Genomic DNA, 26,749 nt, shown 5'->3' with positions numbered 1-26,749 from the left:
AAATTCCATTCGACCCAGCCATCCCATTACTGGGTATATACCCAAAGGACTATAAATCATGCTGCTATAAAGACACATGCACACGTATGTTTATTGTGGCATTATTCACAATAGCAAAGACTTGGAACCAACCCAAATGTCCAACAATGATAGACTGGATTAAGAAAATGTGGCACATATACACCATGGAATACTATGCAGCCATAAAAAATGATGAGTTCATGTCCTTTGAAGGGACATGGATGAAATTGGAAATCATCATTCTCAGTAAACTATCGCAAGAACAAAAAACCAAACACCGCATATTCTCACTCATAGGTGGGAATTGAACAATGAGAACACATGGACACAGGAAGGGGAACATCACACTTCGGGGACTGTTGTGGGGTGGGGGGAGGGGGAGGGATAGCATTGGGAGATATACCTAATGCTAGATGACAAGTTAGTGGGTGCAGCACACCAGCATGGCACATGTATACATATGTAACTTACCTGCACATTGCACACATGTACCATAAAACCTAAAGTATAATAATAAAAATAAAAATATTAAAAAAAAAAAAATCTGGTTTTTCCCACATGAATTAGTCTGTTTTCACACTGCTATGAAGTTACTGTTTGAGACTGGGTAATTTATAAACAAAAGATGTTTGATTGACTCACAGTTCCACATGACTGCAGAGGTCTCAGGAAACTTACAATCTTGGCACAAGGTGAAGGGGTAGCAGGGCACATTTCACATGGTGGCAGGAGAGAAACAAAGTTCAGGGGAAACCGCCACTTTTAAACCATCAGCTCTCGTGAGAACTCCCTCACTATAACAAGAACAGCATGGGGAAAACTGGCCCCATGACCCAATCACCTCCCACCAAGTCCCTCCCTCAACACATAGGGATTACAATTCAAGGTGAGATTTGGGTGGGGACACAGAGCCAAACTGTATCACCACACATATTTTTCCTCTGTGCCACTGAGAATACTGGAGATGCATCATTTCTTCAAAGGGTGCTCTTAAGGAGCTCCATTCTTGTATCCAGGATTTTTTTCCAAGATGGTGGCAGGCACCCACTCTTTGGATACTGATACCAGCACTTCCTTGACCTAACCAGGTCTCAATGGAAGGTTTTCAAACCACCACCAGGATTCATATTTCTTCCTTAAGTGGTCTGTGGACTGAAATACTGAGGAGCTACAGTTGTCCAAAGAGTAAAAGAGAAGTAACCTCATGTCCCTTTCATGACTGCTGCCTGGTGTATAGCAACTATAAGATACATATCCATTTCACAATGTTCAAAGGTGGAAGGAAAAATATTATGTCTTACAAAGAGAAAAAGGCAAGGCATAATGTCATTAGGATACTAGAAGATGTGAAACATTCTATTTTCATCTCTGTCACGACCTTATTTAGTGATGTAGAAACTCCACCCTCAATGAGTTCCAATTTCCTGTTTTTTGTTGTTGTTGTTGTTGTTTTGAGACAGAGTCTTGCTCTGTCACCCAGGCTGGAGTGCAGTGGCATGATTTCAGCTCATTGCAACCTCCGCCTCCCGGGCTCAAGCGATTATCCTGCCTCAGCCTCCTGAGTAGCTAGGATTACAGGCGCCCGCCACCATGACCGGCTAATTTTTGTATTTTTGGCAGAGACAGGGCTTCACCATGTTGGTCAGGATGGTCTTGAACTCCTGACCTCAAGATCCACCCACCTCGGCCTCCCAAAGTGCTGGGATTACAGGCGTGAGCTACCACACCTGGACTCCTCTTTTTAAAAAAAAAAAAAAAAAAATTAAGTGGTCAAATATAAGTCCCCCTAACTTCTCTCCAGTTCTTTGTTTTCAGAGCCAAGGCTACACCATCTAATATTTTCATGACATGGTCTAAAGACTGATCCTAGGTACCTTGGCTCATCCCAAAATATTTTCCTAGTGAAACAGTAGACTCAGCTGCACACATTCCCAATAATGGAATCACTCCTCTGGATTAGACAATTAAATGAATGGGCTGGTTACATTCTAGGGTCCCTTGTGTGTGTATGTGTGGGTGGGTGTGTGTATGTCGGGGCAGTCAGGGGGAAGAAGAGTGCAGAGTTGGCCGATTCCTCAGAAGCAGAGAATACACCCTAAGGATATGAAATTCAGGAAATGTAAGTTTCAACAGGGAAGTAGAATCTGATGATGACAAGGCTGGAAGGCCACAGATGATAATGAGTCACCAACAGAGAGGACACTGAGTCACAGGGCAAGGCCTTGCAGGGAAAGGGGTCCAAGAAGGAGACAGGCCTCCTGCCTAAGACAATCTTCACTCATTTTAGAATTTTGATTTGAGTTATTCCTGACTGTGATCTCTATAGGATTCTGAGTCAGTAAATTAAACTCTCAAACGGTACATTCCTGAAAAACAGGTTTTACAAAGACACCCCTATCTGACTGAATAACAGGCTTACAGGAAAAAGAGAATTGTAAGAAAAAGCAATGCTGTCCAATTGCAAAGGTCAGTTCCAAGGAGGAAAAAGTCTTCATAAAATTAGGTCACTGACAACTTTTAAACCAAACTAAGAAATGTTTTCACAAATAAGTTCAAGATGAATTTCCTCCATTCTGAATGTGCCTGCCAACAGAAATCCACATAAACTGTAAAAGAACTGATTAAAACTAGCTTCACATGCCATATAAAATACTGTAAATATAATAAGATGAAACTAAAGGCATAATCTCTTTAATGGCATCTAATGCCTTAGGTACTTATCCTATAGGAACTCACAAGCAATATTAAATACAAAGTAAGTAACACTAAAAATCCTACTAAACCTACTCCATTAACACAAACCAGCTATAGTCTCAAATCCTTTGGAAATGAGAAGTGAAAGCTTAGGCTTTCGATCACTATTTTAACCTCCTGACAGGGACACAGTCATCACATAACAATTCAGAGTGTATCCAACTTCCAGACAGATCTAACCCTAAGGAAAGGATTGCCAGCCAAGATTTCACTAGCACCCTAAGCCAGTAGCTCTGATTTCAGCCTGCTTCAGAATCACCAGGAGAATTTCATGAAAGACCAGCTGACAGAGTTTCTGACTCAGTAGCTCTGGGGTGGGCCTGAGAATGTGCATTTCTAGCACGTTCCTAAAGTGATGCTGGACCAGGGACCATACTTTGATGACAAGTGCCCTAGGGCATACTAAAGAAAGAATAGCATATTTTCTCCTATAAGGTGGAATGCATTTAACTCATTTTAACCAACATACATTCTTTTAGTAATACTCTGAAACACTTTTTAAAAAACATTTAGGTAAGTGCAAAAGTTAACTGTGGTTTCAACCAGGTGTGGTGGCTCCATCTGTAATCCCAACACTTTGGCAGACCAAGTCGCACAGATCACGTGAGGTCACGAGTTCGAGACCAGCCTGGCCAACATGGTGAAACCCCGTCTCTACTAAAAATACAAAAATTAGCCGGGTGTGGTGGCAAGTGCCTATAGTCCCAGCTGCTCAAGAGGCTGAAGCAGGATAATCACTTGAACATGAGAGGCAGAGGTTGCAGTGAGCCAAGATCCCAACACTGCACTTCAGCCTGGGAGACAGAGCAAGGCTCCCCGGCTCAAAAAAAAATAAAAATAAAAATAAATGGGAATTGTGGTTTTGACCATTTTAAAAAAAAAACGGCAAAAACTGCAATTACTTTTGTACCAACCTAATAGTTTGGAACAAAAATCCGTGTCAAAAGTCCAAAAAGTTATGGAAGAGATTTGAAAGCATGAAAGGATGATGAGAAGGGGGTGCAGTAAAGCACAGGCCAGGGCTGCGACAGCAGGCATCATGTCTTGCCTGCGACCAACCATCTGAATGCTAACAAAAGCCTTTGGTATGCAGCAGCTTAGTACCTTCCCTATAGGGGCAAAAGCTCAGGGCAGGTCACCCAGGAAGTGATCCCTGGCCTGGTATTTTCACAAGGGTAAAGTCTGTGGTAGAGAAAAACAACAGAAAAAGAAAAGGGTCTCAAAAGCCTGTAGAGTCTGCATAGCCAAAGGGCTTTCCTGCCCAAATGGGGAAAGGGTTGCAGCTATGGACAAGACACTTCCTCACATCTGCTTAGCAGCCCAGTCTGCCCCCAGCACCCCCAGGATGAGAGGGAGGCGGAACAGCTCCATCTCAGGCACCTTTTGGGCACCATCGGGCAAGCTCCACCTTCTGTCTCCTGGCACTCCTGCTTCCCTGCAGCTTTCCTGAACCTCTGGTCTCAACCAATTGCCCTTATTTGCCAGAATCCTGAGAAACTGAGCAACCATTTTAGGCTAGGGATGAAACTCAATGATCTGATAAAAGAATACATGCAGAGAAGTAAACGCAATATGAAGGACTTTTAAAAGAACAACATAAACACTACAGCACTATTTTAAAAGTCCTTAGATTCCTGGACAGCTGCCCACCTCAGATAAGTACAACATGTCCTGCCATGCCAGAGAGAACATCTCTGGAATTCTGGCAGCAACACACCACACAGCCCTTTCCTCTGAGAACACACACAGAAGTGAGTACAGCAGTTGCAGCCACTAACTGTATCAGATCTGGCTCCCCAGGTTGAGTTCTTCACCTCCACAGTCAAGGGTGGCAACATTATCAGCAAAAACTACTCACTCAAAAACACTGTCCTGGCCGGGCGCGGTGGCTCACATCTATAATCCCAGCACTTTCAGAGATTGAGGCAGGTGGATCACCTGAGGTCAGGAGTTTGAGACCAGCCTGCCCAACATGGCGAAACCTCATGTCTACTAAAAATACAACAAATTGGCTGGGCGCAGTGGCTCACACCTGTAATCCCAGCACTATGAGGGGCCGAGGCAGGAAGATCACAAGCTCAGGAGATCGAGACCAACCTGGCTACCACGGTGAAACCCTGTCTCTATTAAAAATACAAAAAAAATTAGCCGGACGTAGTGGCACCCGCATGTAGTCCCAGCTACTCGGGAGGCTGAGACAGGAGAATCGCTTGAACCCAGGAGGTGGGGGTTGCAGTGAGCTGAGATCGCACCACTGCACTCCAGCCTGGGCAACAGAGCAAGACTCCATCTCAAAAAAAAAAAAAAAAAATTAGCCAGGCATGGTGGCAGGCGCCTATAATCCCAGCTACTGGGGAGGCTGAGGCAGGAAAATCGCTTGAACCTGGGAGCCAGAGGTTGCAGTGAGCTGAGATCACGCCACTGTACTCCCGCCTGGGCGGGAGTCCATCTCAAAAAAAAAAAAAAAAAAAAAAAACCCTGTCTTGACTTTTTAAAGGGTGAGGCATGTGTATTCATAGAAATTATACTTCTTTGAGTGTGTAGGTAAACACTGACTTTTTTTCTTAGACTGGCGATTGCTCTACTTCTCTCTCCAACAATTCATTTTAGTAGGAACAAAGCTGGACATTGTCGGGGGAAAAGGAAAGGGTTATGCAAACATATCCTTCCCTCTTTTCGAAATTTCAAGTTTCCCCTCAAGAAGGAAACTAGACATAGCTAAGGCTCATCCTTCAACTCAGCCCAGATATCACCTCTCCAAGATGCCTTCCCTGAATTCCTCAATCACTTGATTACCACGAAGCATGTTGGAAATTACATGCCTTCTTTCAGCCATCTCCTCCAATGGATGAATCACTACTTATGTCTTTATCTTTATAGCATGTGGCACAGTGCTTGGCATGTGGCAGGCACACACTATTCGTTGAACTGTATACCTAATACAGGCTATTTAAGTATAGAGATGAGGCCTATGAACATATATAACTGGTGGCTCAAAACCAACAGGGATTGCTGAGCATACACACAGATGACTTCATCTCTTAAAACCTAAAGTCCCATCTTACCCTTAAGATTCAGAAAACTTTTTAAAATAGTTGACATTACTGTTTGCCTTCTAAAATAGACATATGTAGTTTTAACATTTTAATGACTCAGTCTTAATTATGAATATCCAATTATTAATATTATGCTGCACCATTATTCAATTTAGGATTTCAGAAAATACTAAACTAATTGCTTTTAAAGATAAAGTGGACCGGGCACAGTGGCTTATGCCTGTAATCCCAGCACTTTGGGTGAACCAGGCGGGCAGATCACAAGGTCAAGAAATCGAGACCATCCTGGCCAACATGGTGAAACCCCATCTCTACTAAAAATACAAAAATGAGCTGGGCGTGGTGGTGCATGCCTGTAGTCCCTGCTACTCGGGAGGCTGAGGCAGGAAAATCGCTTGAACCTGGGAGGCGGAGGCTGCAGTGAGCTGAGATCGCGCCACTGCACTCAGGCCTGGTGACAAAGCAAGACCCCGTCTCAAAAAAAAAAAGATTCAGTGACCACTATGAAATCCTTGGAACCAATTTTAGACTATTTCTACCTCCATTTTACAGTCATTTTGCATTCCTTTCTTAATCTGTGGCATTTAACATACTGATGGTTTGTAAAACTTTCAAGTTAAAAAAATTTAAGTAAAACAAGAGTCTTTCAAAGTTCTCAGAATGTACTGGCAACCATTTTAGCTGCTTAAAGACATTCCTTTTCTCCTTGTCCCGATGTCGGGGGTATGGGCTTGCTAAACTATACAAAGGCGCTCTGCTGTGTCTCCACCCCACAAACTCTAGCTCCAATACTTCTTCCATAAACCCTTTCCTAACAGCCACAAGCTTAGGGGCTGCCCACTCCACGTGAGCCACACTATCTTTGCTGGCGCACTTTGTATATTGTTTTCTTTTCCCATTCCTTATCTGAAGCACTTAGTATAGGCTATTTAATTAGCTCTTTACCACTTAGTCTCCAGTATCACACTGGAAATTTCTTGAGGCAAGTATCTATTCTTACTCAAAAGTTTCAGGCGAGTGTTCGGTAATACATCAGTTATGTTTTAGTAAGCATTCAAAGGTATTTAAAGAAACGAAACAAAGGTAGCCACAGTGATTCCACTTTAAAAAAAAAAAAGTGATCAGTGACTATCAAGATGAGAAGCACCCAAACAATGTCAATATGGGTTAAGAATCCAACTTTTCAACTTTTACTAATTTCATTATTGCAACTCACTGATAACTTAGGAAAGTACTATTTTAAAGGTTTCTGAGGCAAATACAAAAGGATCAGGAATTCTTGTAAAGGAGAAAAAAAGCAGATGGGGAGAAGAACCTATGGATTTAAAGTGACTTGGAAATGTATCAATCAAATGTAATATGTTTGGACTCAGATTCAAACAGACCAACTGTTATTGAGGGCGGGGGTTGGGGAGGGAAAGAGAGACAGAATTTGAATGAGTATCCGGAAAACTTGAAGATGACCTAATTTTTCACAAAATTAAGAAATTACTGATTGTGATAAGGATACTGTGTTTTTTTAAGTGTCTGCTTTTTGAGATATATACTGAAGTATTTGTGAATGAAAGTGGGCTTTCTGTCAAAATAATGAGGAGAGCAGGGGGTAAGGGGAGTAAGGAGAAACCAGACTGGTCTGAGGCTGGGTGTCGAGTCCGTGTAGTTTCATTGTATATTTCTCTCGACTTTGGTACATGTTTGAAATTTTCCAAGCTAAAAAGGAAGAAAGCACTAGGAGATGTCCTGTTAATTCTGTGGTTGGCTGTGGCTACCACCCACCCCAGCTTTGGACAGTGTCCTGCTTTCCAGCAGGTGTTTCTGTTCCCACAATGAGTTGTGTATGACACACCACACCACTCCTAAGGTTCATGGCCTTATACAGACACCACCCTATTCTCGTTCCTACCCTGCATGGGAACCCAACCTCGTCTAACACAGAGACCCTATCAACCTCCATCACAGCTGGAGCTTAAACCAGTCAGTTGGCTAACAACAGCTCTGCAAACCATGCTGTCTACTCCACACAGCCTGGAGCCAATACCATGTTCCCGTTTTTGGACCTCATCACTCTATTTCAAGGAACCTACAACAGAAACAGAATACTGAGCCTGACAATGGTCACAGGCTATTTCTGTAGAGCTAAAATCTAGCACCACTCTGCTCAGAACTTTTCCTCCAAACACCAGGATGATGCCCTTTGTGCAGTATCCTACTGAAAAGGCAGTCAGCACCTCACCACTCCAGATATGCTGTAGCCCCGCCCCACCTGGCTCCTTGCCCTGTATTGTTTTGTAGCATTTTTCACTGCCTGCCAATGGATTACAGGTTTATTTCTACTTCACTACCCCCGCCTAGAATCTAACCTCCATAAAGGCAGGGACTTTTGCTTTCTCTGCCTTTACCTATGTCCTGAGATTCTCAACAGCAACTGGAACATAAAAAGAGATCAACAGGTATGTGCTCAATGTTCAGGATGCCAGGAAAGTACAACTATCAAAGAGGGTTAAGAAAAAAAATTGACACTATTAACATAAACTAAGAACATGTACCTCACCAGCCCACACATCTGCTCCATGTACTAGAAAGGTGATGTCATGGCACTATTTTTATTCACGGTCTTATTTAGTCTTTCCTAAATAGCTGAAAAATTGATGACTACAGGATCACATGAATAATGATTCTGTCAGTGTGTACCAGAAAAACCTCATGGGACCACACTGTCTTCACACACCCTCTACAGTATCTACAATATATACACACAAATTACCTCAAAATTTAGGAACCAATGCAAATTATATTAGGGCTCTTGAGGACATATGTCTCTGTCACTTTTTTTTTTTTTGAGATAGAGTCTCGCTCTGTCACCCAGGCTGGAATGCAATGGTGCCATCTCAGCTCACTGCAACCTCCATCTCCTGGGTTCAAGTGATTCTCCTGCCTCAGCCTCCCGAGTAGCTAGGACTACAGGTGCCCACCACAACACCCAGCTAATTTTTGTATTTTTAGTAGAGACGGGGTTTCACCAAGTTGGTCAGGCTGGTCTCAAACTTCTGACCTCAGGTGACCCACCCACCTCAGCCTCCCAAAGTGCTGGGATTACAGGCATCAGCCACTGCGCCTGGCCCTCTGTCACTTTTTAAATCCAAATCAGTGTCCTCCCACAGCCCTAGCCAATAATAAACCCCCACCAGCCACCACCCAGGAAATTAGAGTGACACCTATGAAGCCAGCTGCAGTGACAGGGAGGGCAGTTCAGAGTGCCTGCTTCTTAACACATACCAGCTCTACCTCCTAGATGCCGTGTGATCTAGGGCAAGGTAATGTGCCTCAGTTTCTTCATCCGTTAAATGGGGAACAATAGCAGAATCTATCTCATAGGGTTGATGTGAGAATTCAGTGACTTAGTATTAGGTAAACAGCTTAGAACAGCTCCTGGCTGATATGGTTTGGCTCTGTGTCCCCACCCAAATCTTACATGAAAGCATAAACTCCATAATCCCCACATGTCAAGGGCAGGACCAGGTGGAGGTAACTGCATGGGGGTGGTTCCCCCAATGCTGTTCTCATGATAGTGAGTTCCTGTGAGATCTGAAGGTTCTATAAGCATCTGGCATTTCCCCTACCTGCACTCACTCCATCCTGCCACCTTGTGAAGAAGGGGCCAGCTTCTCCTTTGCCTTCCACCATGACTGTAAGTTTCCTGAGGCCTCCCCAGCAATGCGGAACTATGAGTCAATTCAACCTCTTTCCTTTATAAATTACCCAGTCTCAGGTATTTCTTCATAGCAGTGGGAGAACGGACTAATAACTGGCACACAGTCAAGGTAAACCAACTTAGCTAATACGTCCAGTATTATTTCTACCACATCTAAACCCACTCATACACTTACACTGTAACATAATTCTAGATAGTACTCATTTTCAAGAATATAGAAAAAAGAATCTGTTTTTTTTGTTGTTGTTGTTGTTTTTGAGACAGAGTCCCACTCTGTTGCCAAGTTTGGAGTGCAGTGGTTCACTCTCAGCTCACTGCAACCTCCATCTCCCGGGTTCAAGAGATTCTCTTGCCTCAGCCTCCTGAGTAGCTGGGATTACAGGTGCATGCCACCACACCCGGCTAATTTTTTTGTATTTTTAGTAGAGATGGGGTTTCACCAAGTTGGCCAGGCTGGTCTCAAACTCCTGACTTCAGGCGACCCGCCCGCCTCAGCCTCCCAAAGTGCTGAGATTACAGGCATGAGCCACCTCGCCCAGCCTGAATCTGTGTTTTTTTTTTAAGCCTGAAATAAATGGTGAGAATAGATGGTGTGTCACAACCTGGCAGCAATTCTGCTGTAAATCTGGTTTAATTAAAGAATATCATTAGGAAGGTAATGTAAGCTTTTAAGAAAAGCAGGCAATTATTCAATAACCCCAAAATTTACAGTTGAGTGCAAATGAGATCATACACTCAAGGCACTCAGCACAGCACTGCATATGAAGAGCACCCCATGGGGGACAGCTATTTTTTTTTTCGTTTTTCTTTTTTTTTTTGAGACAGGGTCTTGCTCTGTCACCCAGGCTGGAGGGCAGTGGCACAATCTCGGCTCACTGCAACCTCAGCCTCCTGGGCTCAAGTGATCCTTCCACCTCAGCCTCCTGAGTAGCTGGGATCATAGGCACATGCCACCATGCCTGGCTAGTTTTTGTATTTTTGTAGAGATGGGGTTTCACCATGTGGGCCAGGCTGGTCTCGAACTCCTGAACTTGTGCAATCCACCCACCTTAGCCTCCCAAAGGGCTAGAATTTCAGGCATGACCCACCATGCCTGGCCAAGGGTAGTTCTTCTTATTCTTGTCATGATCATGAATCTTGATGCAAAGTGGCATCTCAAAGACCTCCAAGGCCCAAGTTCTCTCCCTTTCCACACAGCCTAGAAATCTAGAGGGGTATGAGTCAGGCGCTAACATCGCCCAGCTGTCCTCTGTTTCTACATAAGCTTTTCTGCTTTTATCCCCTTGATATATTAAGCTTCTGCATGAGAGCCTACATAAATGAAAGTGCTCTGCTGCAACAAAAAGATAGAAAGCAGTGATGTAGTCCCACTGTCCACTTTACAGATGAAGAAACAAGGCCTTCCTTGGTCGAGAGGTCCAGCAGCTTCTCCAAGTTCTGACCGTGGTCAGCACCCTCATGGAACTAGAAATCAGGGCTCCAGAAACCTCATCTTTCCATTACAATGCACTACTGTACCCAGAGATAAATGCTTCACAACTTCTACCAGAACCAGCTTCCAAACCCAGATTTTTCCCCCTTGAAAGCTGACTTATTAATTTACACCCCTCTCAACTCACCATAATTTCTCTCTGTTCCTCCAGATTCTTCAAAAAATTTGAAAATTCACGTAAGGAAGCATCTGTAAGAAGAAAGGAGTGATTATTTGGTGGCCATGGCAAAGGAAAACAAACCAAAATATCATGTTTAATTACCTATGCATCGTTCATCATCTGTCACAGCATCACCGATAAACTCAAACTTAAAGTCTCTGAGTGAATGAGCAAACTTCCGCTGGGCCACTGACAGACCTAGAAAGAAAAGTATAATGATGACTTGGGTTCTTGTTTTAAGTCAAGGCATAAAAGAAATTTATTCCTCCTAAAATTGGTAAAGCTGTAGAGCTCTCCTCCACTCAATCTATGAGTAGGCATGACCCAACTCCCTTGCCAAATGGCCCGCCATCTTCAACCTGGCACGCTCCGGGTAGCCTCTGCCTTCTAGTTTATACCCTGCCACAGAACAGATGCTGGAGAAATGTTTATTCCCTCCCCTACCTCCTTCTTCCTCAGATCTGATTATTTCACATTGTTCCCTAAAGTATTCTCCCTTTCTCTGCTCACTCCAGTCAGGACTTGCCCAATTCTAAAGTTCAGGCTGTGATTAGGAACACACACACCTGATAGTGGCTTGATGCAATCTGGCTGCCTGCCATGGTTTCAGACATAAGGAACTCAAAAGCCCAAGGTCAGCCAACCAGCTGCTCTTAACCAATTGCCAAATAACCACTCCAGCCAGAGAAACCCAGAAGATTCAAAAAGAATGTTCACACAAAACAGCATCAGAGAGGTAACTGAAGGCCAAGAAGAAATGGCAGGAAGAATTAATTCTGCAAAAGACCTACAGAGGTCCTCATCTTAACTGGAGATTAATAGTGGAAAACTCTACTTCTAAAATAGGCTAACATTTGTTTTACAGGCCTTGCACCATGCTAGGTGATACACATTTCATTTCATTCAAAAATTCTCAAGAGATATATAAAGATTATCATACCATTTTACAAACAAAGAAGCCAAACCTCAAAGATGTTGAGTAATTTGCATAAGGTTGGCACAGCTACAAACAATAGCAGCAAAGGCTTGCTTCTTCTTCAGAACCACTGGTCCAAAGGCCACAGCCTGAGCAGTATACAATCCTGCCTCTGGTTTAAAGCACTTTCTAAGAAGGTGTTCACTGATTTCTGCACTTCACACAGCTGCCGTCTTCCTGTGTGTCTCCCTCACACATTACTGTCATAATGAAGACTGAGTCATATTATGGTAATAAAATTGTTTAATAGACTATTTTTAGAGCAGTTTTCGGTTCACAGTAAAACTGAGCTGAAGATACAAAGGTTCCCCATATAGCCCCTGCTCCACCACGTGCACAGCCTCTAACCTTTTGTTCAACATTCCCCACTGTCAGTTTTTGACACTTCATTTTTCCTCTAATTCATGTTTATCATGCTGTTCTCAATTTTTTTAAATAATATGTAAACACTGAAAGACCTAAATATGAAAAGGCAAAACTGTAAAACTTTTGGATCATATAGGATTGTAATTTCTTACACCTAAAGTATAGAAGAAAAGCACCAAGCATAAAGTGAAATGGAATGGGTTGCAAGCACAGACCAATCCTCCAGCCCTCCTTGCAGGCACATCTCAGTGCACTGACATTGCAGCTCCTCCCATGGAAACTCATCTATTTCCCACCCCTTGAACCTGGGCTAGTCTTGTAGCCAATGGAATACAGAGAAAGTGACACTGCCAATTCAGAGCCTCCACCTCAAGGAATGTTACACACCCTCTGCTCCACTCTCATGGAACCCTCAATTCTCCATGAGAACAAGCCCAGGCTCGCCAGCTCACTGATGAATGACTCCTGGCTCAGTGGCCCCCTATAGTTGCTGCAGCAGCAGCCCGCCAGCCAGCCAGCCAGCCTGCAGAGGCAGAGCTTCCCTGTACATGCATGAGGCCGTTTGGAGGGACATGTAACTGCCCAGTGAGTAAAGCACACAATGGAATAAATGGCTGCTATTTTAGCCATTAGGTTTGGGGGTAATTGAAAAGATAACTGATAAAGAAAAATTAATAAAATTTGGTTGTGTTAAAATGTAAAATATGGCCAGTGTGGTGGTTCACACCTGTCATCCCAGCACTTTGGAAGGCCAAGGTGGGCAGATCACTGGAGACCAGGAGTTTGAGACTAGCCCAGCCAACATGGTGAAACCCTATCTCTACTAAAATTACAAAAATTAGCTGGACATGGTGGTGCATGCCTTTAATACCAGCTACTTGGGAGGCTGAGGCACAAGAATCACTTGAACCCAGGAGGAGAAGGTTGCAGTGAGCCAAGATCGGGCCACTGCTCTCCAGCCTAGGCAATACAGGAGACCTCTGTGTCAAAAAAAAAAAAAAAAAACTGGCCAAGGTAGCCCACGCCTAATCCCAGCACTTTGGGAGGCCAAGGCGGGTGGATCACCTGAGGTTAGGAGGTAGAGACCAGCCTGGCCAACATGGTGAAACCCCATCTCTACTAAAAACACAAAAATTAGCTAGGCGTGGTGGCGGATGCCTGTAGTCCCAGCTACTCGGGAGGCTGAGGCAGGAGAATCGCTTGAACCAGGAGGCGGAGGTTGCAGTGAGCCAGGATCACATCACTGCACTCCAGCCTGGGTGAGAAAGTGGGACTGTCTCAAAAAAAATAAAGTAAATAAATAAAATAACTTAGCTCTTAACATAAACCAGGCAAACATACAATTGTTCTGTAAGATCTCGACACACTGGTTGCTCTTGGTTCACATGTGCCAAACTCACTCCAGTCTGAAAACTCTTTACTTGCTGTTCCCTGAGCCCACATCTTTACTGGCCCAGTCCTCCAACACCATGGCTTGGCTCAAGAATCCTGCCCACCTCAGCCTTCCTAGGACAGGGCTAGTCCTAGGCACTGTGGCCCCTCTCCATTCTACTGCCGTTTTATTTCCTTCATAGCACTTATTCACCCAAATTTATTTAGTCAACATTTGCGCATTGTCACCTATCTTCCCACTCCGGAACCTCATTTCCCTGAAGCGACGGCTGTCAGTCTTGTGCTTCTCTACATCCCTGAAACAGCAGCCAAAACTGTAAATAAGATACAACAGGCTGGGCACGGTGGCTCAGGCCTATAATCCCAGCACTCTGGGAGGCCGAGACGGATGGATCACCTAAGGGCAGGAGTTCAAGACCAACCTGGCCAACATGGTGAAACCCCATCTCTACTAGAAATACAAAAATTAGCCGGGCGTGGTGGCGGGCACCTATAGTCCCAGCTATTCGGGAGGCTGAGGCAGGAGAATGGCGTGAACCCAGGAGGCGGAGCATGCAGTGAGCTGAGCTAGTGCCACTGCAGAGATAGTGCCACTGCACTCCAGCCTGGGTGACAGAGCAAGACTCCGTCTCAAGAAAAAATAAAATAAAATAAATAAATAATAAAAATTAAAATAAAAAAAGATATAGGATGATTTTTATTTCATGTACCTATTTCCAAATATTGATAGTTTGTGGGCTTATAATTTTTAGTAGTTACATACATATTATCCTATTTTGCTGTTTGCTTTGCCAGATTGCAACAGGATCTTGTTTATATGTGTACATTTACACATAATATATATGAACATATTTGTTTATATTTACTTACCTATGTATTTTTTATATATTGCTATGAATAGACTGGCGTAAACTATATATTCTTCCATTGGAGCTGTTTCATTATTTTATCCAAAATTACTAGATCAAAGGCTGCAGGTTATTTTAAAGTGGTGTTTCATATGGTCAGAATAGCAGGTTCTCTGGAAAGTTAAAACTTAAATGCACCAGTTTTCCAGCATTTCATGCCTAATTTCATTAGTTGAAAATGTTTGTAACAGATTAAATTGGGGCTCATTTGCATAACCAATCTGATGTATTTCTCCCTATGTAAATAGCATGCTTTGTACCTGTGCTAAGATGATATAGTTATATCATTTCTTCATTTTAAAATATAAGCATTTCTATCACTCGTTTTCCCCTTTCTGGTGATCTCCTCTTAGGGTTTTACCAGAGTTCATTATGCAAAATTTTTATTGTCAAAAATCTGACCACACCATATTCTATTTCTTTTAATAATTATAAATGCAATTTCCTTTCCATTACTTTATACATTTTAAATTTATTTTCCCATGCAGTTCATATTTTATAGATGTCTTCTTCCTTTCAAAATAAAAGCATAAGGCAGTTTGCTAAACTTAATGCAGTCCATTAAATGTATTTTCTTTCCAATACCATTGCACATAAAACTCAAGCAGTTTCTAACTAAGTTAGTTACAAAGACCAGCAACATCTCTGCCTGGATTAGATGCAGGGCGGGGAGAATAGAGGAAACTAACCAACTAACTTTTTTTTTTTTTTTTTTTTGGTGACAGAGTTTCACTCTTGTCACCCAGGCTGGAATGCAATGGCACGATCTCAGCTCACCGCAAACTCCGCCTCCTGGATTCAAGCAATTCTCCTGCTTCAGCCTCTCGAGTAGCTGGAGTTACAGGCATATGCCATCACGCCCGGCTAATTTTTTTATTTTTAGTAGAGACGGGGTTTCTCCATGTTGGTCAGGCTGCTCTCGAACTCCCGACCTCAGGTGATCCACCTGCCTCAGCCTCCCAAAGTGCTGGGATTACAAGCGTGAGCCACCGCGCCTGGCCTAACCAACTAACCTTTATTGAGTGCCTGCTCTACGCTAATTGACTTACAAATATTATTTCAATTATTCTTAATACACCAGCAGGGTAGGTGTTGCTGTTACCTTTTAAAAAAAAAAAAGAAAAAGAAAAAAGATAGGTTCAGAGATAGTTTAGTGACTCAATCAAGTCACATACCTCTGTACACTGCTGGTAATAAGTCCTGGAGGCAAAGGATCAACTCCCTGGTTTCTCAGACTCCCACTAAAGTCCTTTCCATTACACCATTCAATCTTTCAAGAGATTTCACATTATTCCCAGGTCCTTTGCCCAGATCTCAACTCATGTGAAATCATCAGGCTCTCTAAATGACTCTAGTGCAGAATTGCAACTAAATGGAAAAATCATTTATTTGTACCTTCATGCCCCCTATTCTCCTCTGCCTGCTAATTCCTGAGTATTGTGAATTAATACTGCTCTTGAGATACCCTCAAGGCTGTTATATATTGGTGGATAATGCCAAGTCTGACTGTGCACAACAAGCACAGCTAACATAAAAGAATGAATGTGACCTGCACCCTTCAAATAAACTTGCCACTTCAGAGTCTTCCAGGCTAGAATTTTTGTGTCTTGATCTACAGGCAAACAGGAGAGACAATGTAGGTGATCTAATTCTTCCCAGGGTTAGGAGCAGTTTGAGATGAGGAGTTATATTTCAGATGTGCTGAGTTTGAGAGGTAGGATACCACATGGAGAGATCCAACCTCGGTTTGAATTCAGGTGTGGACAGCCTCCAGATTCTGGCCTGAACTGCCACTGCTTGTCCTTGATTCTACAAATGAGAAAATTATTTCTTATAGCAGAGCCACCTATTTATCAACAATTTTTAGTTAAGACCATGAGATATTAGACAAACACACACTCTGCTGGGGGGATGGGGAGCATCTCTGTTTGGGTCACCCTACCTTGACTGCCCGTCTAGGCAGCACTGTCAGTGCAAGATAACCCCTTAAGTTACAAGCCTGAGCCCTCGTCATGAAGTTGTCACTACTAACTCCTACAACTTCCCACCCCACCAACGAAAGCACTAATGGGGATACTTTTAAAATGCAGCATGTTCTATAATCCTGGGCTTGAAAAGAAAAAGGGTTTGGTCAATAAATATACTCTTGTCACTCATTAAATCTGAATACAGGATTCTTTATAAATCATAATAGATTCCAAAGCCCTTTTTAAAATAGACAAATTGCACCTGGAAGCTCATATTCTTTATGTAGAGAGCCAAATAATTAGATTATCAACTATGCAAAGGTCTGCTGAGGGAGCTGCCCCTGACTCTGCACATCAAAACATGCACCAAAATTCTTTCATGTTTTATCTAAAGAGGAACAGGGTACAGACTCTAAGAACTTAGTACCCTTCATGCCAGCGAAATAATGTTGACATTAATCCAAGTAACTTGGAAGTGAAATGAAATTCCTCTAGGATTGTAGACTGGCTTCATATTTTTCTTCATGTTTTACTGTTTTACAAAACCAGCAGTGGTACTATATGCAAAAATGGCATTATGGCTTCTCTGTACAGGTTAAAAAATAAAGCAAATAACTAACTCATTTTTTAGATTTAAAAAATGCTGCAAACAACTCATAAGCCTAGAATGCATCACGGGGCTAGTTTAGGCCTAAAGGCCAAATCACAGGCTGTTCCAGAAGCAGCTCATGGGCCAACATTGTCTCTGGCTCTATTCTGGTAAAGCATTCCTGGCCCTAACTCTGAGTCCAGCTTGCCTGGGGTGTCTGTGTAATGAATTCTTATCACAGAATACACAACATCTGAAGTCACTTGAATGACCTGAAGTGACAAATTTATGGGGTAAAAGGAAAACAAGTAGAGCCGACAAAGGTGCATAGGCCACAAAAGAAACCCATAAATCTGGAGCACAGAGCTCAAGGCCAATATTGCACATGACAGACAACCAAACACCAAAATAGCCAAATAATTATGAAGCCTTCAGGAGCGATGTGGGGACTGGAGAGAATCCCACAAGCAGCTCCACACTGAAGACCACCATCCAGCCTTCCCTAAACATTCCACAAATGCTGAGAAACTACTGGAGCTAGGCACTGTCTAGAGACAGTACCTGCCACATCAGGATGGGAGATAGGATGAGAATGCTGGCGACCACCTAGCCCACTCGTTTTCCAACTGTCTTTGGCCACAGATTCCTCTGTTTAAAGAAAATCTCATTTACAGTAGGAACAGGAAAACCAGATAAAACAGCTGACACTTATGTATTCATTTCCTATTGCTGTAGTAACAAATTACCACAAAGGCAGTGGCTTACAACAACGCTAATTTATTATCTAACAGTTATTGGAGGTCAGAAGTCTAAAATGGGGGAAGTCTCACAGGGCTAAAATCAAGGTGTCAGCAGGACTGTTTCACTCTGTCACCTAGACTAGCGTGCAGTGGCACTATCATAGCTCCCTGCAGCCTTGAACTCCCGGGCTCATGAGAAACTCCCACCTCAACCTCTTGAGTAGCTGCGACTACAGGCATGAACCATCACCACCACGCCTATCACCTATTTTTTTATTTTTTGTAGAGATAGGGTCTCATTACATTGCCCAGGCTGGTCTTGAACTCCTAGAGTCAAGTGATCCTCCTGCCTTGGCCCTCCAAAGTGCTGGGATTACAGGTGTGAGACACAGCGCCCAGCCTGACCTTTGTTTCTGTCATCACATCTCTTCTCTCTTTTAAGGACCACTGTGATTACAATGGGCCCTACGATAATCCAAGATACCCCCCGCCTCCCCGCCAATAATCTCAGGGTCTTTAATCACATCTGAAAGTCCCTTTTGCCATGTAAAATAACATATTCACAGGTTCCAGGGATGATTAGGACAGGACATCACTGGAAGGTCACCATTCTGGCTACCACACCTTATAACACCAGGTACTCTACTAATCACTTTACCTTTGTAGATTCGGTTAACTATCACTACAACAGAAGAGGACACAGACACAGGTTACCCAACTTGCCCAAGGTCATACAACCAGGAAGTAGTGGAACCCAGAGATGCGTTGAGAGCAGACTGAAGGAGGACAAGGGCGGCAGCAGGGTGACAAGTTAGGAGGCTCCTGTCCTGATCCAGGTGAGAGATGAGGAGGGTCCTTTAAGGATTTTCTGGTAACTGTGCCAACACCTAGTGAAACTCAGAAGTCTCAACCTAATGACCGTGGGCTCTAGGTGCAAACAAATCTCTTAAGCTTCTTGGCTTCGACGCCAAGAAAGCCTAGTTTATGGGTGCTATGGTAATTAGTGGGGTAGTGGTTCCTCTGTATTATGGGTTGAACTGTGTTCTCCCCAAATTTATATACTGAAATCCAAAGCCCCAGAACCTGAGAATGTGTCCTTATTTGGAACTAGGGTCTTTACAGAAGTAATCAGTTAAAATGAGGTCATTAAGAATGGGCCCTGCTCCAATATGACTTGTATTCTTATAAAAAGAAGAAATTAGGACACAAGAGAAACAATATACAGATGAGAACACTATTTCAAAGCATTGTTTTTAAAGATCATGGAAGTTACGCTCAATGACAAAACACAGCATTATTCAAACATTTTGGTAGCAACTATAGTAACTTGGCAAATAAAGTGGTTTCCCAAATATGCTAAGAAAGGGAATACCAAAAGAAAAACACTCCCGCATGCGGGAGTAATGTCAAGACAAGTTACCTTGCTAACCACAGTATATGCTTAGGGCCCAAAGCAAATATAAGTAGAGATTTAGTTGTCAGGTGTTCATCTCACTTAATAAATATGAGCTTGTTCACTCCTCTGCCATTGGAGTATCACCATTTCACGGCACAAATGAGAAACTTAGTTCCCAATCAAAGCCAAGAGTTACTATGTAACTCCCTCATTTCTCTCAAATTCTTTAATATTTATCTTCCTTCAAATAAATTTAAAGCTTGGGGAAAAAAAAAAGATGCATCCTAGCAAAGGGCTAAAACATCCTCTTTTATGATCCAAGACAAGCCACGATGACAAGAACTAAACAAACCACAAGAAACGACCAACGACTTGTTGGGCATCTATCACTTGCTCAGCACAGCCCATGGTGCTGTATGAATACAAAGAGGGTGAGGCTGCTGCCCTAAGGAGTCCATACCCTAGATCTGAGAGAAATCACCACTCAGTGTTGCATAGGAACGGAGGGGTCCAGATTTGCAAATTCCACAGGAGTGCAATAGAAGACATATTCCAAAAAAAAGAAGAAAATAAATTAGTGCTATCAGGAAAACACAGCATGGAATATGGAGACTTGACGATAGTACTAAAAAGTGAGTTCAATTTATATCACTTTAAATTGCAGAAGAGGTATTAAGGCAATAGGAACAAAATGAGAGTAATTCTTTCGATGGGAAAGGAAAGGACTACATATGCTATATAGCTGCGTTAAGTTAGGACCTTTTGAATGCAAAGCCTCAAATAATGAGAATACAATTACGAAGAGACCAGGAAAACACGTGAGCAACTTGCTTTGAGAAAAAACTCACAGTACAGCTATGTCTGAGATCTTCTCCCTGGGCCTCTGCCATTAACCTAACTGGCTTCTCTCTGTGTGTTTAGTTTTCTCTGTCGCGTGCAATTGTCACATCTTCTCTTCTACTTCGTATTAATTCTTGCTGTCAGACTCTGGGTCTGCTGCCATGTCACTGCCTGGCAGGCCTGTCCTCATGCCATTAGCTCATGGCATTCTTCCAATTTCAGCTCCCACGGCTTTTTCCTTCTGATTTCCCAAATTAAAATTCTCAAGAGAATCAAATTGGCTTGGCCCATGTTTTTCCCACGGAAGGCCATGACAGAGGTAGCTGTCTGGTGTCCCATCCCAATCAAATCAGCCACCCCAGGAAAAGGAGAAGAGGGAGGACACAGTCCTCAGAGAGCTTTCTCCCCAGCAGGGGCTGTGGGCAGAGCAGTGTCCTTCATGGGAGCTGTGAAGTAGCTAGCAGAGGCCGTGAGTAACAACTCGGGTATAGGCCAGTGAGTATAAAAACATCCCTTAAAGGCCAAAATTATGTTTGAAGACTTTACTACATTAACACATACAATTATTTTATTTAAAAAAAAAAAAAGGCTCCTAAAGGCAGAAACCAATCCATGTAAAAAATTGCAACAGGCAGTACCTGAGACCGTGAGATGGGCCGCTGAAACATAAGCAACTGTGTTCAACATAAAGAAATTTGAACACTCATTATTAACTGGAAAATTGTTTCACACCAGTGCTTCCAAGCAGTTTAAGTATGTGCAATAACCATCTAATATTTGTTTAGCACTCCCTATATGCCAGTCACTGCTCCAAGTGAGTACTCTGCATGTATTACTGCATTTAATGCTCACTATACCAAATTACATGGACATTTTCACACTGTATTTTATAGACAAGGGTAAGAAGGCGCAGAGAAGTCAGATCACATTAAATGGTAAAGCCAGGCTTTGGGTCCTGGGTTCAGTTCTCAGTCTAAACCATCACAATATGCTGCCTCGGTGTGGGGAACAAACACTGCTCAGACCACAGTTGGGCCACAAAGCCCTTTCTTTACAATGTCCTTGTAAGATATATGTGAATAATCAAAATGTCTTGATTATGTTGAAATATTAGAAGAGAAGAAAGAAGCAGAGGTGGGGAAAAGGCTTTATGGGCAGCTCCTGGGGAAGGAACAGTTCCCAGGAAGACTAGAAGGAAACGGAGAGCTACACTAAGGAACACAAAGCCAACAGGAGGAAAGAAGGAAGGAAAGAAAATCTGCAAATGTGGCTGTTAGAAAATGAATGTGCTGGCTGGGTAGTGAGGTCTGTGAAGTATTCCTCACAAGCAAGGTCAAGGTAGACCCCAGAATCAACATAATCCACAGCACCCTAGAGCATACTGACATGGGCCTGGACCTCCTGAAAACTAGCTGTGTTCAAAGAGGGAGAAGGTGTTACATAAATATGTAACCAAGTACCCCATTTTTCAAAGAGATGTTTTCTTTTTTTCATTCCCCACTTCCTACGCAGCCTTTTAGAAATGCTAAAAAATAGCTTTTTACTCCCTCCTTCACCAGCCATTCCCTACTAAGTTCATCCAAGTCCTCAAGAGTTAGTCAATTTACAGACCAAAGCATGCCTGCTATGGAACTCTCACTCATCAGGAGGTTGCCTCGAGAGAACAGTCGAAAAACATGCCCACTACTCTCTCCCACCTGAGGGGTTTACAGCCTAGTCACACCCATGAAGATGCCAGCAGTCACCAGCTCAGCCACCTCGTTGATAAGGCACCAAGCTAACCCAGGTATCCCCCACCTTGCTCACACCCTCCCTTGACTTTTAAAAGTGCCCACTTTCTGCTCCAAAAGCTAAGGGGTACATTTGGAGGTGGGACACCTGTGCTTCTTCCTCTAAGCTAGCTTTGGAAATAAATCACCGTCTTTATATCAGAGCTCACTCTTGTTCATTGCAAGTGGCTAGTGACCAATCTGCAAGCAGGTTACAGATAAGACACAAATGTCAACTTGTAAAACATTAATGAAAGCAGGAGAAAAGTATGCAGTTGCAAATAAAACAGCTGTTTAGAAGGTAAGCTCCCCCCTAAAAAAGAAAACTTTAACCCGTGTTTTTTTTTAAAAAAAAAGCCATTTCATATTTGTCAGTATTTTTCAAATATTCTTCACTCAGCATAAACTGCTTTTAAGTAAGTTAAAACGAAACAAAAAGAATGGATGGTACCCAATTATCAGGACAGTCATGGCTGCAGGATAATGTGGCCATGCTTACAAGTCAAGATTGTCATTCCTGGGCTGTTACTTGAGGAACTACACAAATCACACGCCTCAGGTAGACCAAACTCCCTAGAGAGCAGTGAACCCCAATATACACAGTGAGTTCACACATGTTCTACACTTGTTTCAGAAGCCAATGTGTAAAAAGAATGGCCAGTATTCCGATGAGGAGCTACTACAAGACAAAGAGAATTCTCACAAGAGGACACTGGGGGCCTGGGGCCCACACTTGCACTTACCAGCCTGACTTGGGTGGGACTGAGGGTTGCAGCTAGGACATGGTGAAGCCAGGAATAAAAGAAGTCCCTTATTAACAGAAGCTGTTGAACTTAGTAGCAGAACACTGAAAATGAAGAGGAAGCTAGGCTTGATCTAAGGGCCACAGGAAAGAGGATTAAGGCAAGGAGCTAGGAAGCAAAGAAAGAGTTAGACTTGAGAAAGTCAAGAATGGAGAGCCTCCATGGGAGCTCAACTTGTCCCCGAAGGGAAACTCTGAGGTCAGGGATATTTCTATTCATTTTGTTCACTGCCATAACCACAGGGTCTAGAACAAAATGAGGCACAGAGTAGATACTCAATTAATATTCGTTGAGTTAATGAAGTAACAGACCCTGTCATGATGGCTTTAGGAAGATTCTCCAGATTGATCTTGCAAGAACCCAACCCTGTGGGCTCTGTTCTAAAAGATGGGACAGTTACTGAGGGCCCTCTACCTGGACTACTGCCCTCACCATACCCTAAGGCACTACAGAGAGGTCTTTGGTGTGGAGGCAAAGCACTGTATGTGCATTTAGGTTCTCCACAAATAGGTTTACAGTTGTGTTACTTCAGGCCCAACACATTCTCCAGCTGAGCCTGAATCTCTCAAACTGGCAACTCTGCACCACCACTTCCAGAATTTGTAAAGATGAGATGTAAACGTTCAGATGGTTAATATAAAAGTTTGTTAAATATTCAGAAGTCACAGGTTCATGTAAGACATCTTCAACCCAATTTCTGATGCAGAAGTTAGAAGACTGGTTGCACCTTTTAATTCATCTCTACCAAGTTTCAGAGCTAAGGGCCAATGATAATAATGGGGATAATGTTAACTGTGAACAATGAATGCAATTAACAAAATAAATAGAAATCACTAGTAAACACCAAAAAATGTTTCCAACTTCACTAGTAATAAAAGAAATGCAAGTTTTAAATAACAGTTTTCGCCAGATGGCCAACTATGTTTCAAATAATGAAACGGTATTTGCAGGAGCAAGGGTAAATGATCTATTGCCTGTAATGGTAGGGAAGAAAAAAGGGAGAATCTTGTGCCCACCACTCAATATCACTCCTTTCTTCTTCCTGCTCAAAAAGGGTGAATGTAAATAAGCTGCCATAAGAAACTGAAAATCTCTATGAGGAGATACTATATGTGACATACTTAAAGAGAAAATACTAAATGATAGCATGAAAGTTGTTAATAGCAGTAGTCTCAACCTTAAAATTTAGCATATATTAAAAACAAAGTAAGGTTAGGTATCTTTTGGAAAAGCGTTATCCTAAATCTCCTTGGCCTATAGCAGGGGTCCCTAACCCCTGGGTCCCAGATCAGCAGGGGTATTAGATTCTCAGAGGAGCGTGACCCTACTGTGAACTATGCACATGTGAGGGATCTACGTTGCATGCTCCTTATGAGAATCTAATGATAAATGTTATGCACTTGAGTCATCCCAAAACCATCCCCCAACCCAATCCATGGAAAAACTGTCTTCCATGAAACCAGTCCCTGGTGCCGAAAAGGTTGGGGACCCCTGGTGTATAGTATAGTGCAATGACTGAGAATGTGGGTCTGAAGTCAGAGTGGGGCTCACAAACCCGGGTCATCAGTGACCAGCTCTGTGACTCTGGGCAGGTGACAATGCTTCCGAGCTTTAGTTTTTTCATCAACAACCTAGAACCAATATTGGAGTTTACATGTTGAATTGCAGTGAAGGAAAATAATGAATCAAATATTACTAAGTTATCCTGTCTGGATGACAAAGACTGGTGGAACCATTAAAAAGAAAAAGGGAAGTCAAGAGAGGAAGCTAATTTAAGGTCAAGAAAAAAAATGCATGTTAGCTATTTCAGAACGCAGCAGATTAACTACACAAATTCCACAAACGGTTGCAGATAAAGGTCAGGGCCAGAAATTTTGACTGTTGATTATTTGAAGAAAGGTGATTAACATTAAATAAGGAATGGTGTTTTGTTTTTTATAGAGACGAGGTCTTGCTATGTTGCCCAGGCTGGAGTGCCGTGGCTATTCACAGGCACGATGCTATACTGATCAGCACAGAAGTTTTGACCTGCTCCATTTCTGACCTGGGCCAGTTGGTTCCTCCTCAGGCTCCCAAGAGGTCACCATACTGATGCCAAACTTAGTGCAGACACCTGATTAACATCACACACTACACTACAGCCAGGAACTCCTGGGCTCAAGACATCCTCCTGCCTTGGCCTCCTGGGAAGCTGGGACAACAGGTGCCACCAGGGCAGCTGGCAAGAATAGTTTTTAAAAGGAAAAAGTAGAGGAAATCTACAGTTGAAAATAGAGAATTAAACTAAGAAGGAGACTCACAAATGGAGAGCAGAACAGAAGGGAGGGGGCAGAGGGAGAAAAGGCAGCTAAAATGAGGTCCGAGAAGAGTGCAGAACCAGAGGGGGCCCAGAGTTGAGAATGCTCCAAAATGCCAAATGTTTTTAGGTTGTCATTTTTGGCAAGAAATAATTCTATGACAAATCATGCTTGATTCCTGCCTTTCCCTTAACCCCCTACACATCCACTCTACATGCAAACATCCCACAGATCTGCTCACTTCTCTATCTCCACTGTGAACACATTACTCTGCTCCCACTCTTTCCTCCAACCCAACTCCCACACAGCAGCAAAACTTAACTTAAAATATGAATTGGATCTCCTTACTCCCCTGCTTAAAACCTTCAGTATCATTCTGTTGTATTCAGGATAAAATCCAATTCCTTCCCAGAGTCTGAAAGACCCTGCATGATCTGATCTTTGCTCACTCTGCAGCCTCATCAACCCCTAAGCTAACCTAACTCCAGCTTCAATAGCCTCCCTTCTGTTCCTGGAAAAAAAAATGCCAAAGTTTTTTCCTTCCTTGCAGTCTTTGTACATGCTCTGCCTTCCTCCTAGAATGCACTTCTCTCACCTTCTCCAAAACCCAAATACAACCTGCATAAGAAACCCCCAGCCAGCTCTCAGTGGGCTCACCTCCGAAAGCCTTTGTAACTGGGGTCCCCCAGTTGTTAGTTGTATATAAAGCAGATGCACACAGTGGCAGGATGTGCGATCCATATTTTCTAACTTCAACTAGCTTTGATTCTAAATCGGTAGATTACTGAAAAGACCACACAAAGACATGTAAGAAATAATTATTCATTGAACAAAGATCCACATGCCTATAAAACACATTTTCCCATTACCTTTTTACTACTGATACTCTGGATTTAACTTCATCATTGATTCTCTCTTCCCTTATATACACATACAATCAAAGGAGGACGAGGACCTTCATGAACTTTTTCTGGACCATTAATAAAATTCAGGCTCCAGTTCAAAGGACACTAAGCAGGAGATTGCTAGCATCCTCTAGTCACCAAGTGATATGGGGTTCATTATTCTATTTGTTCAACTTTTTTCAAAATTGATTTTGTGTTTTTTATTTATTTGATTACAATTATGTCTCTGGTATAAAATGTCATTGATGTACAGTCTTTATTTTCTCTATTACAAGTTTGATATATAATAATTTGGTTTTAAATATTTTCCTCTTTATGGCCTTTTTTTGGATTATGCTTTTGAACTCTGTATTTTTAGGTAGTCAAATGTTTTTCCATTATTTTGAAGAAGGCAGTTCCTTCTGTCACTTACACACTTAAAATACACCCACCTGTTTACATTCCCGACCATTTTAGAAAAATTCACTTTAATTTTCTAATTGTCCTACATTTTAAAAAAAAATTCTGGAATATAAGTTCTTTTGTTCCTTTTTCTTCCTGTATCACCTTTTGAACAATAGTTTCATGTCATATTTTTTATTACCTAATATAATCACCTATATTTTT

At 42.5% G+C, this 26,749-nt stretch overlaps 1 protein-coding gene across 4 annotated transcripts in view; it reads right to left on the bottom strand.

The window, feature by feature from the left end:
- The window catches only part of ARHGAP10 (Rho GTPase activating protein 10), a 336,765-nt gene that overhangs the window by 237,547 nt on the left and 72,469 nt on the right, over window positions 1–26,749 (bottom strand). For all 4 annotated transcript variants that reach the window (XM_002815196.5, XM_009240367.4, XM_054554568.1 and 1 more), the window contains exons 2-3: window positions 11,298–11,393; window positions 11,163–11,224 (exon numbers count right to left, since the gene is read on the bottom strand). In XM_002815196.5, the coding sequence (XP_002815242.2) occupies window positions 11,163–11,224; window positions 11,298–11,393 (158 nt within the window). The remainder of the gene's footprint in view (window positions 1–11,162; window positions 11,225–11,297; window positions 11,394–26,749) is intronic.

The sequence above is a fragment of the Pongo abelii genome, chromosome 3, assembly GCF_028885655.2.
Source record: "Pongo abelii isolate AG06213 chromosome 3, NHGRI_mPonAbe1-v2.0_pri, whole genome shotgun sequence".
Classification (NCBI taxonomy): Eukaryota; Metazoa; Chordata; class Mammalia; order Primates; family Hominidae; genus Pongo; species Pongo abelii.
Note: the sequence above shows the minus strand (reverse complement) of the source record. Positions and strands in the feature narration are given on the sequence as shown.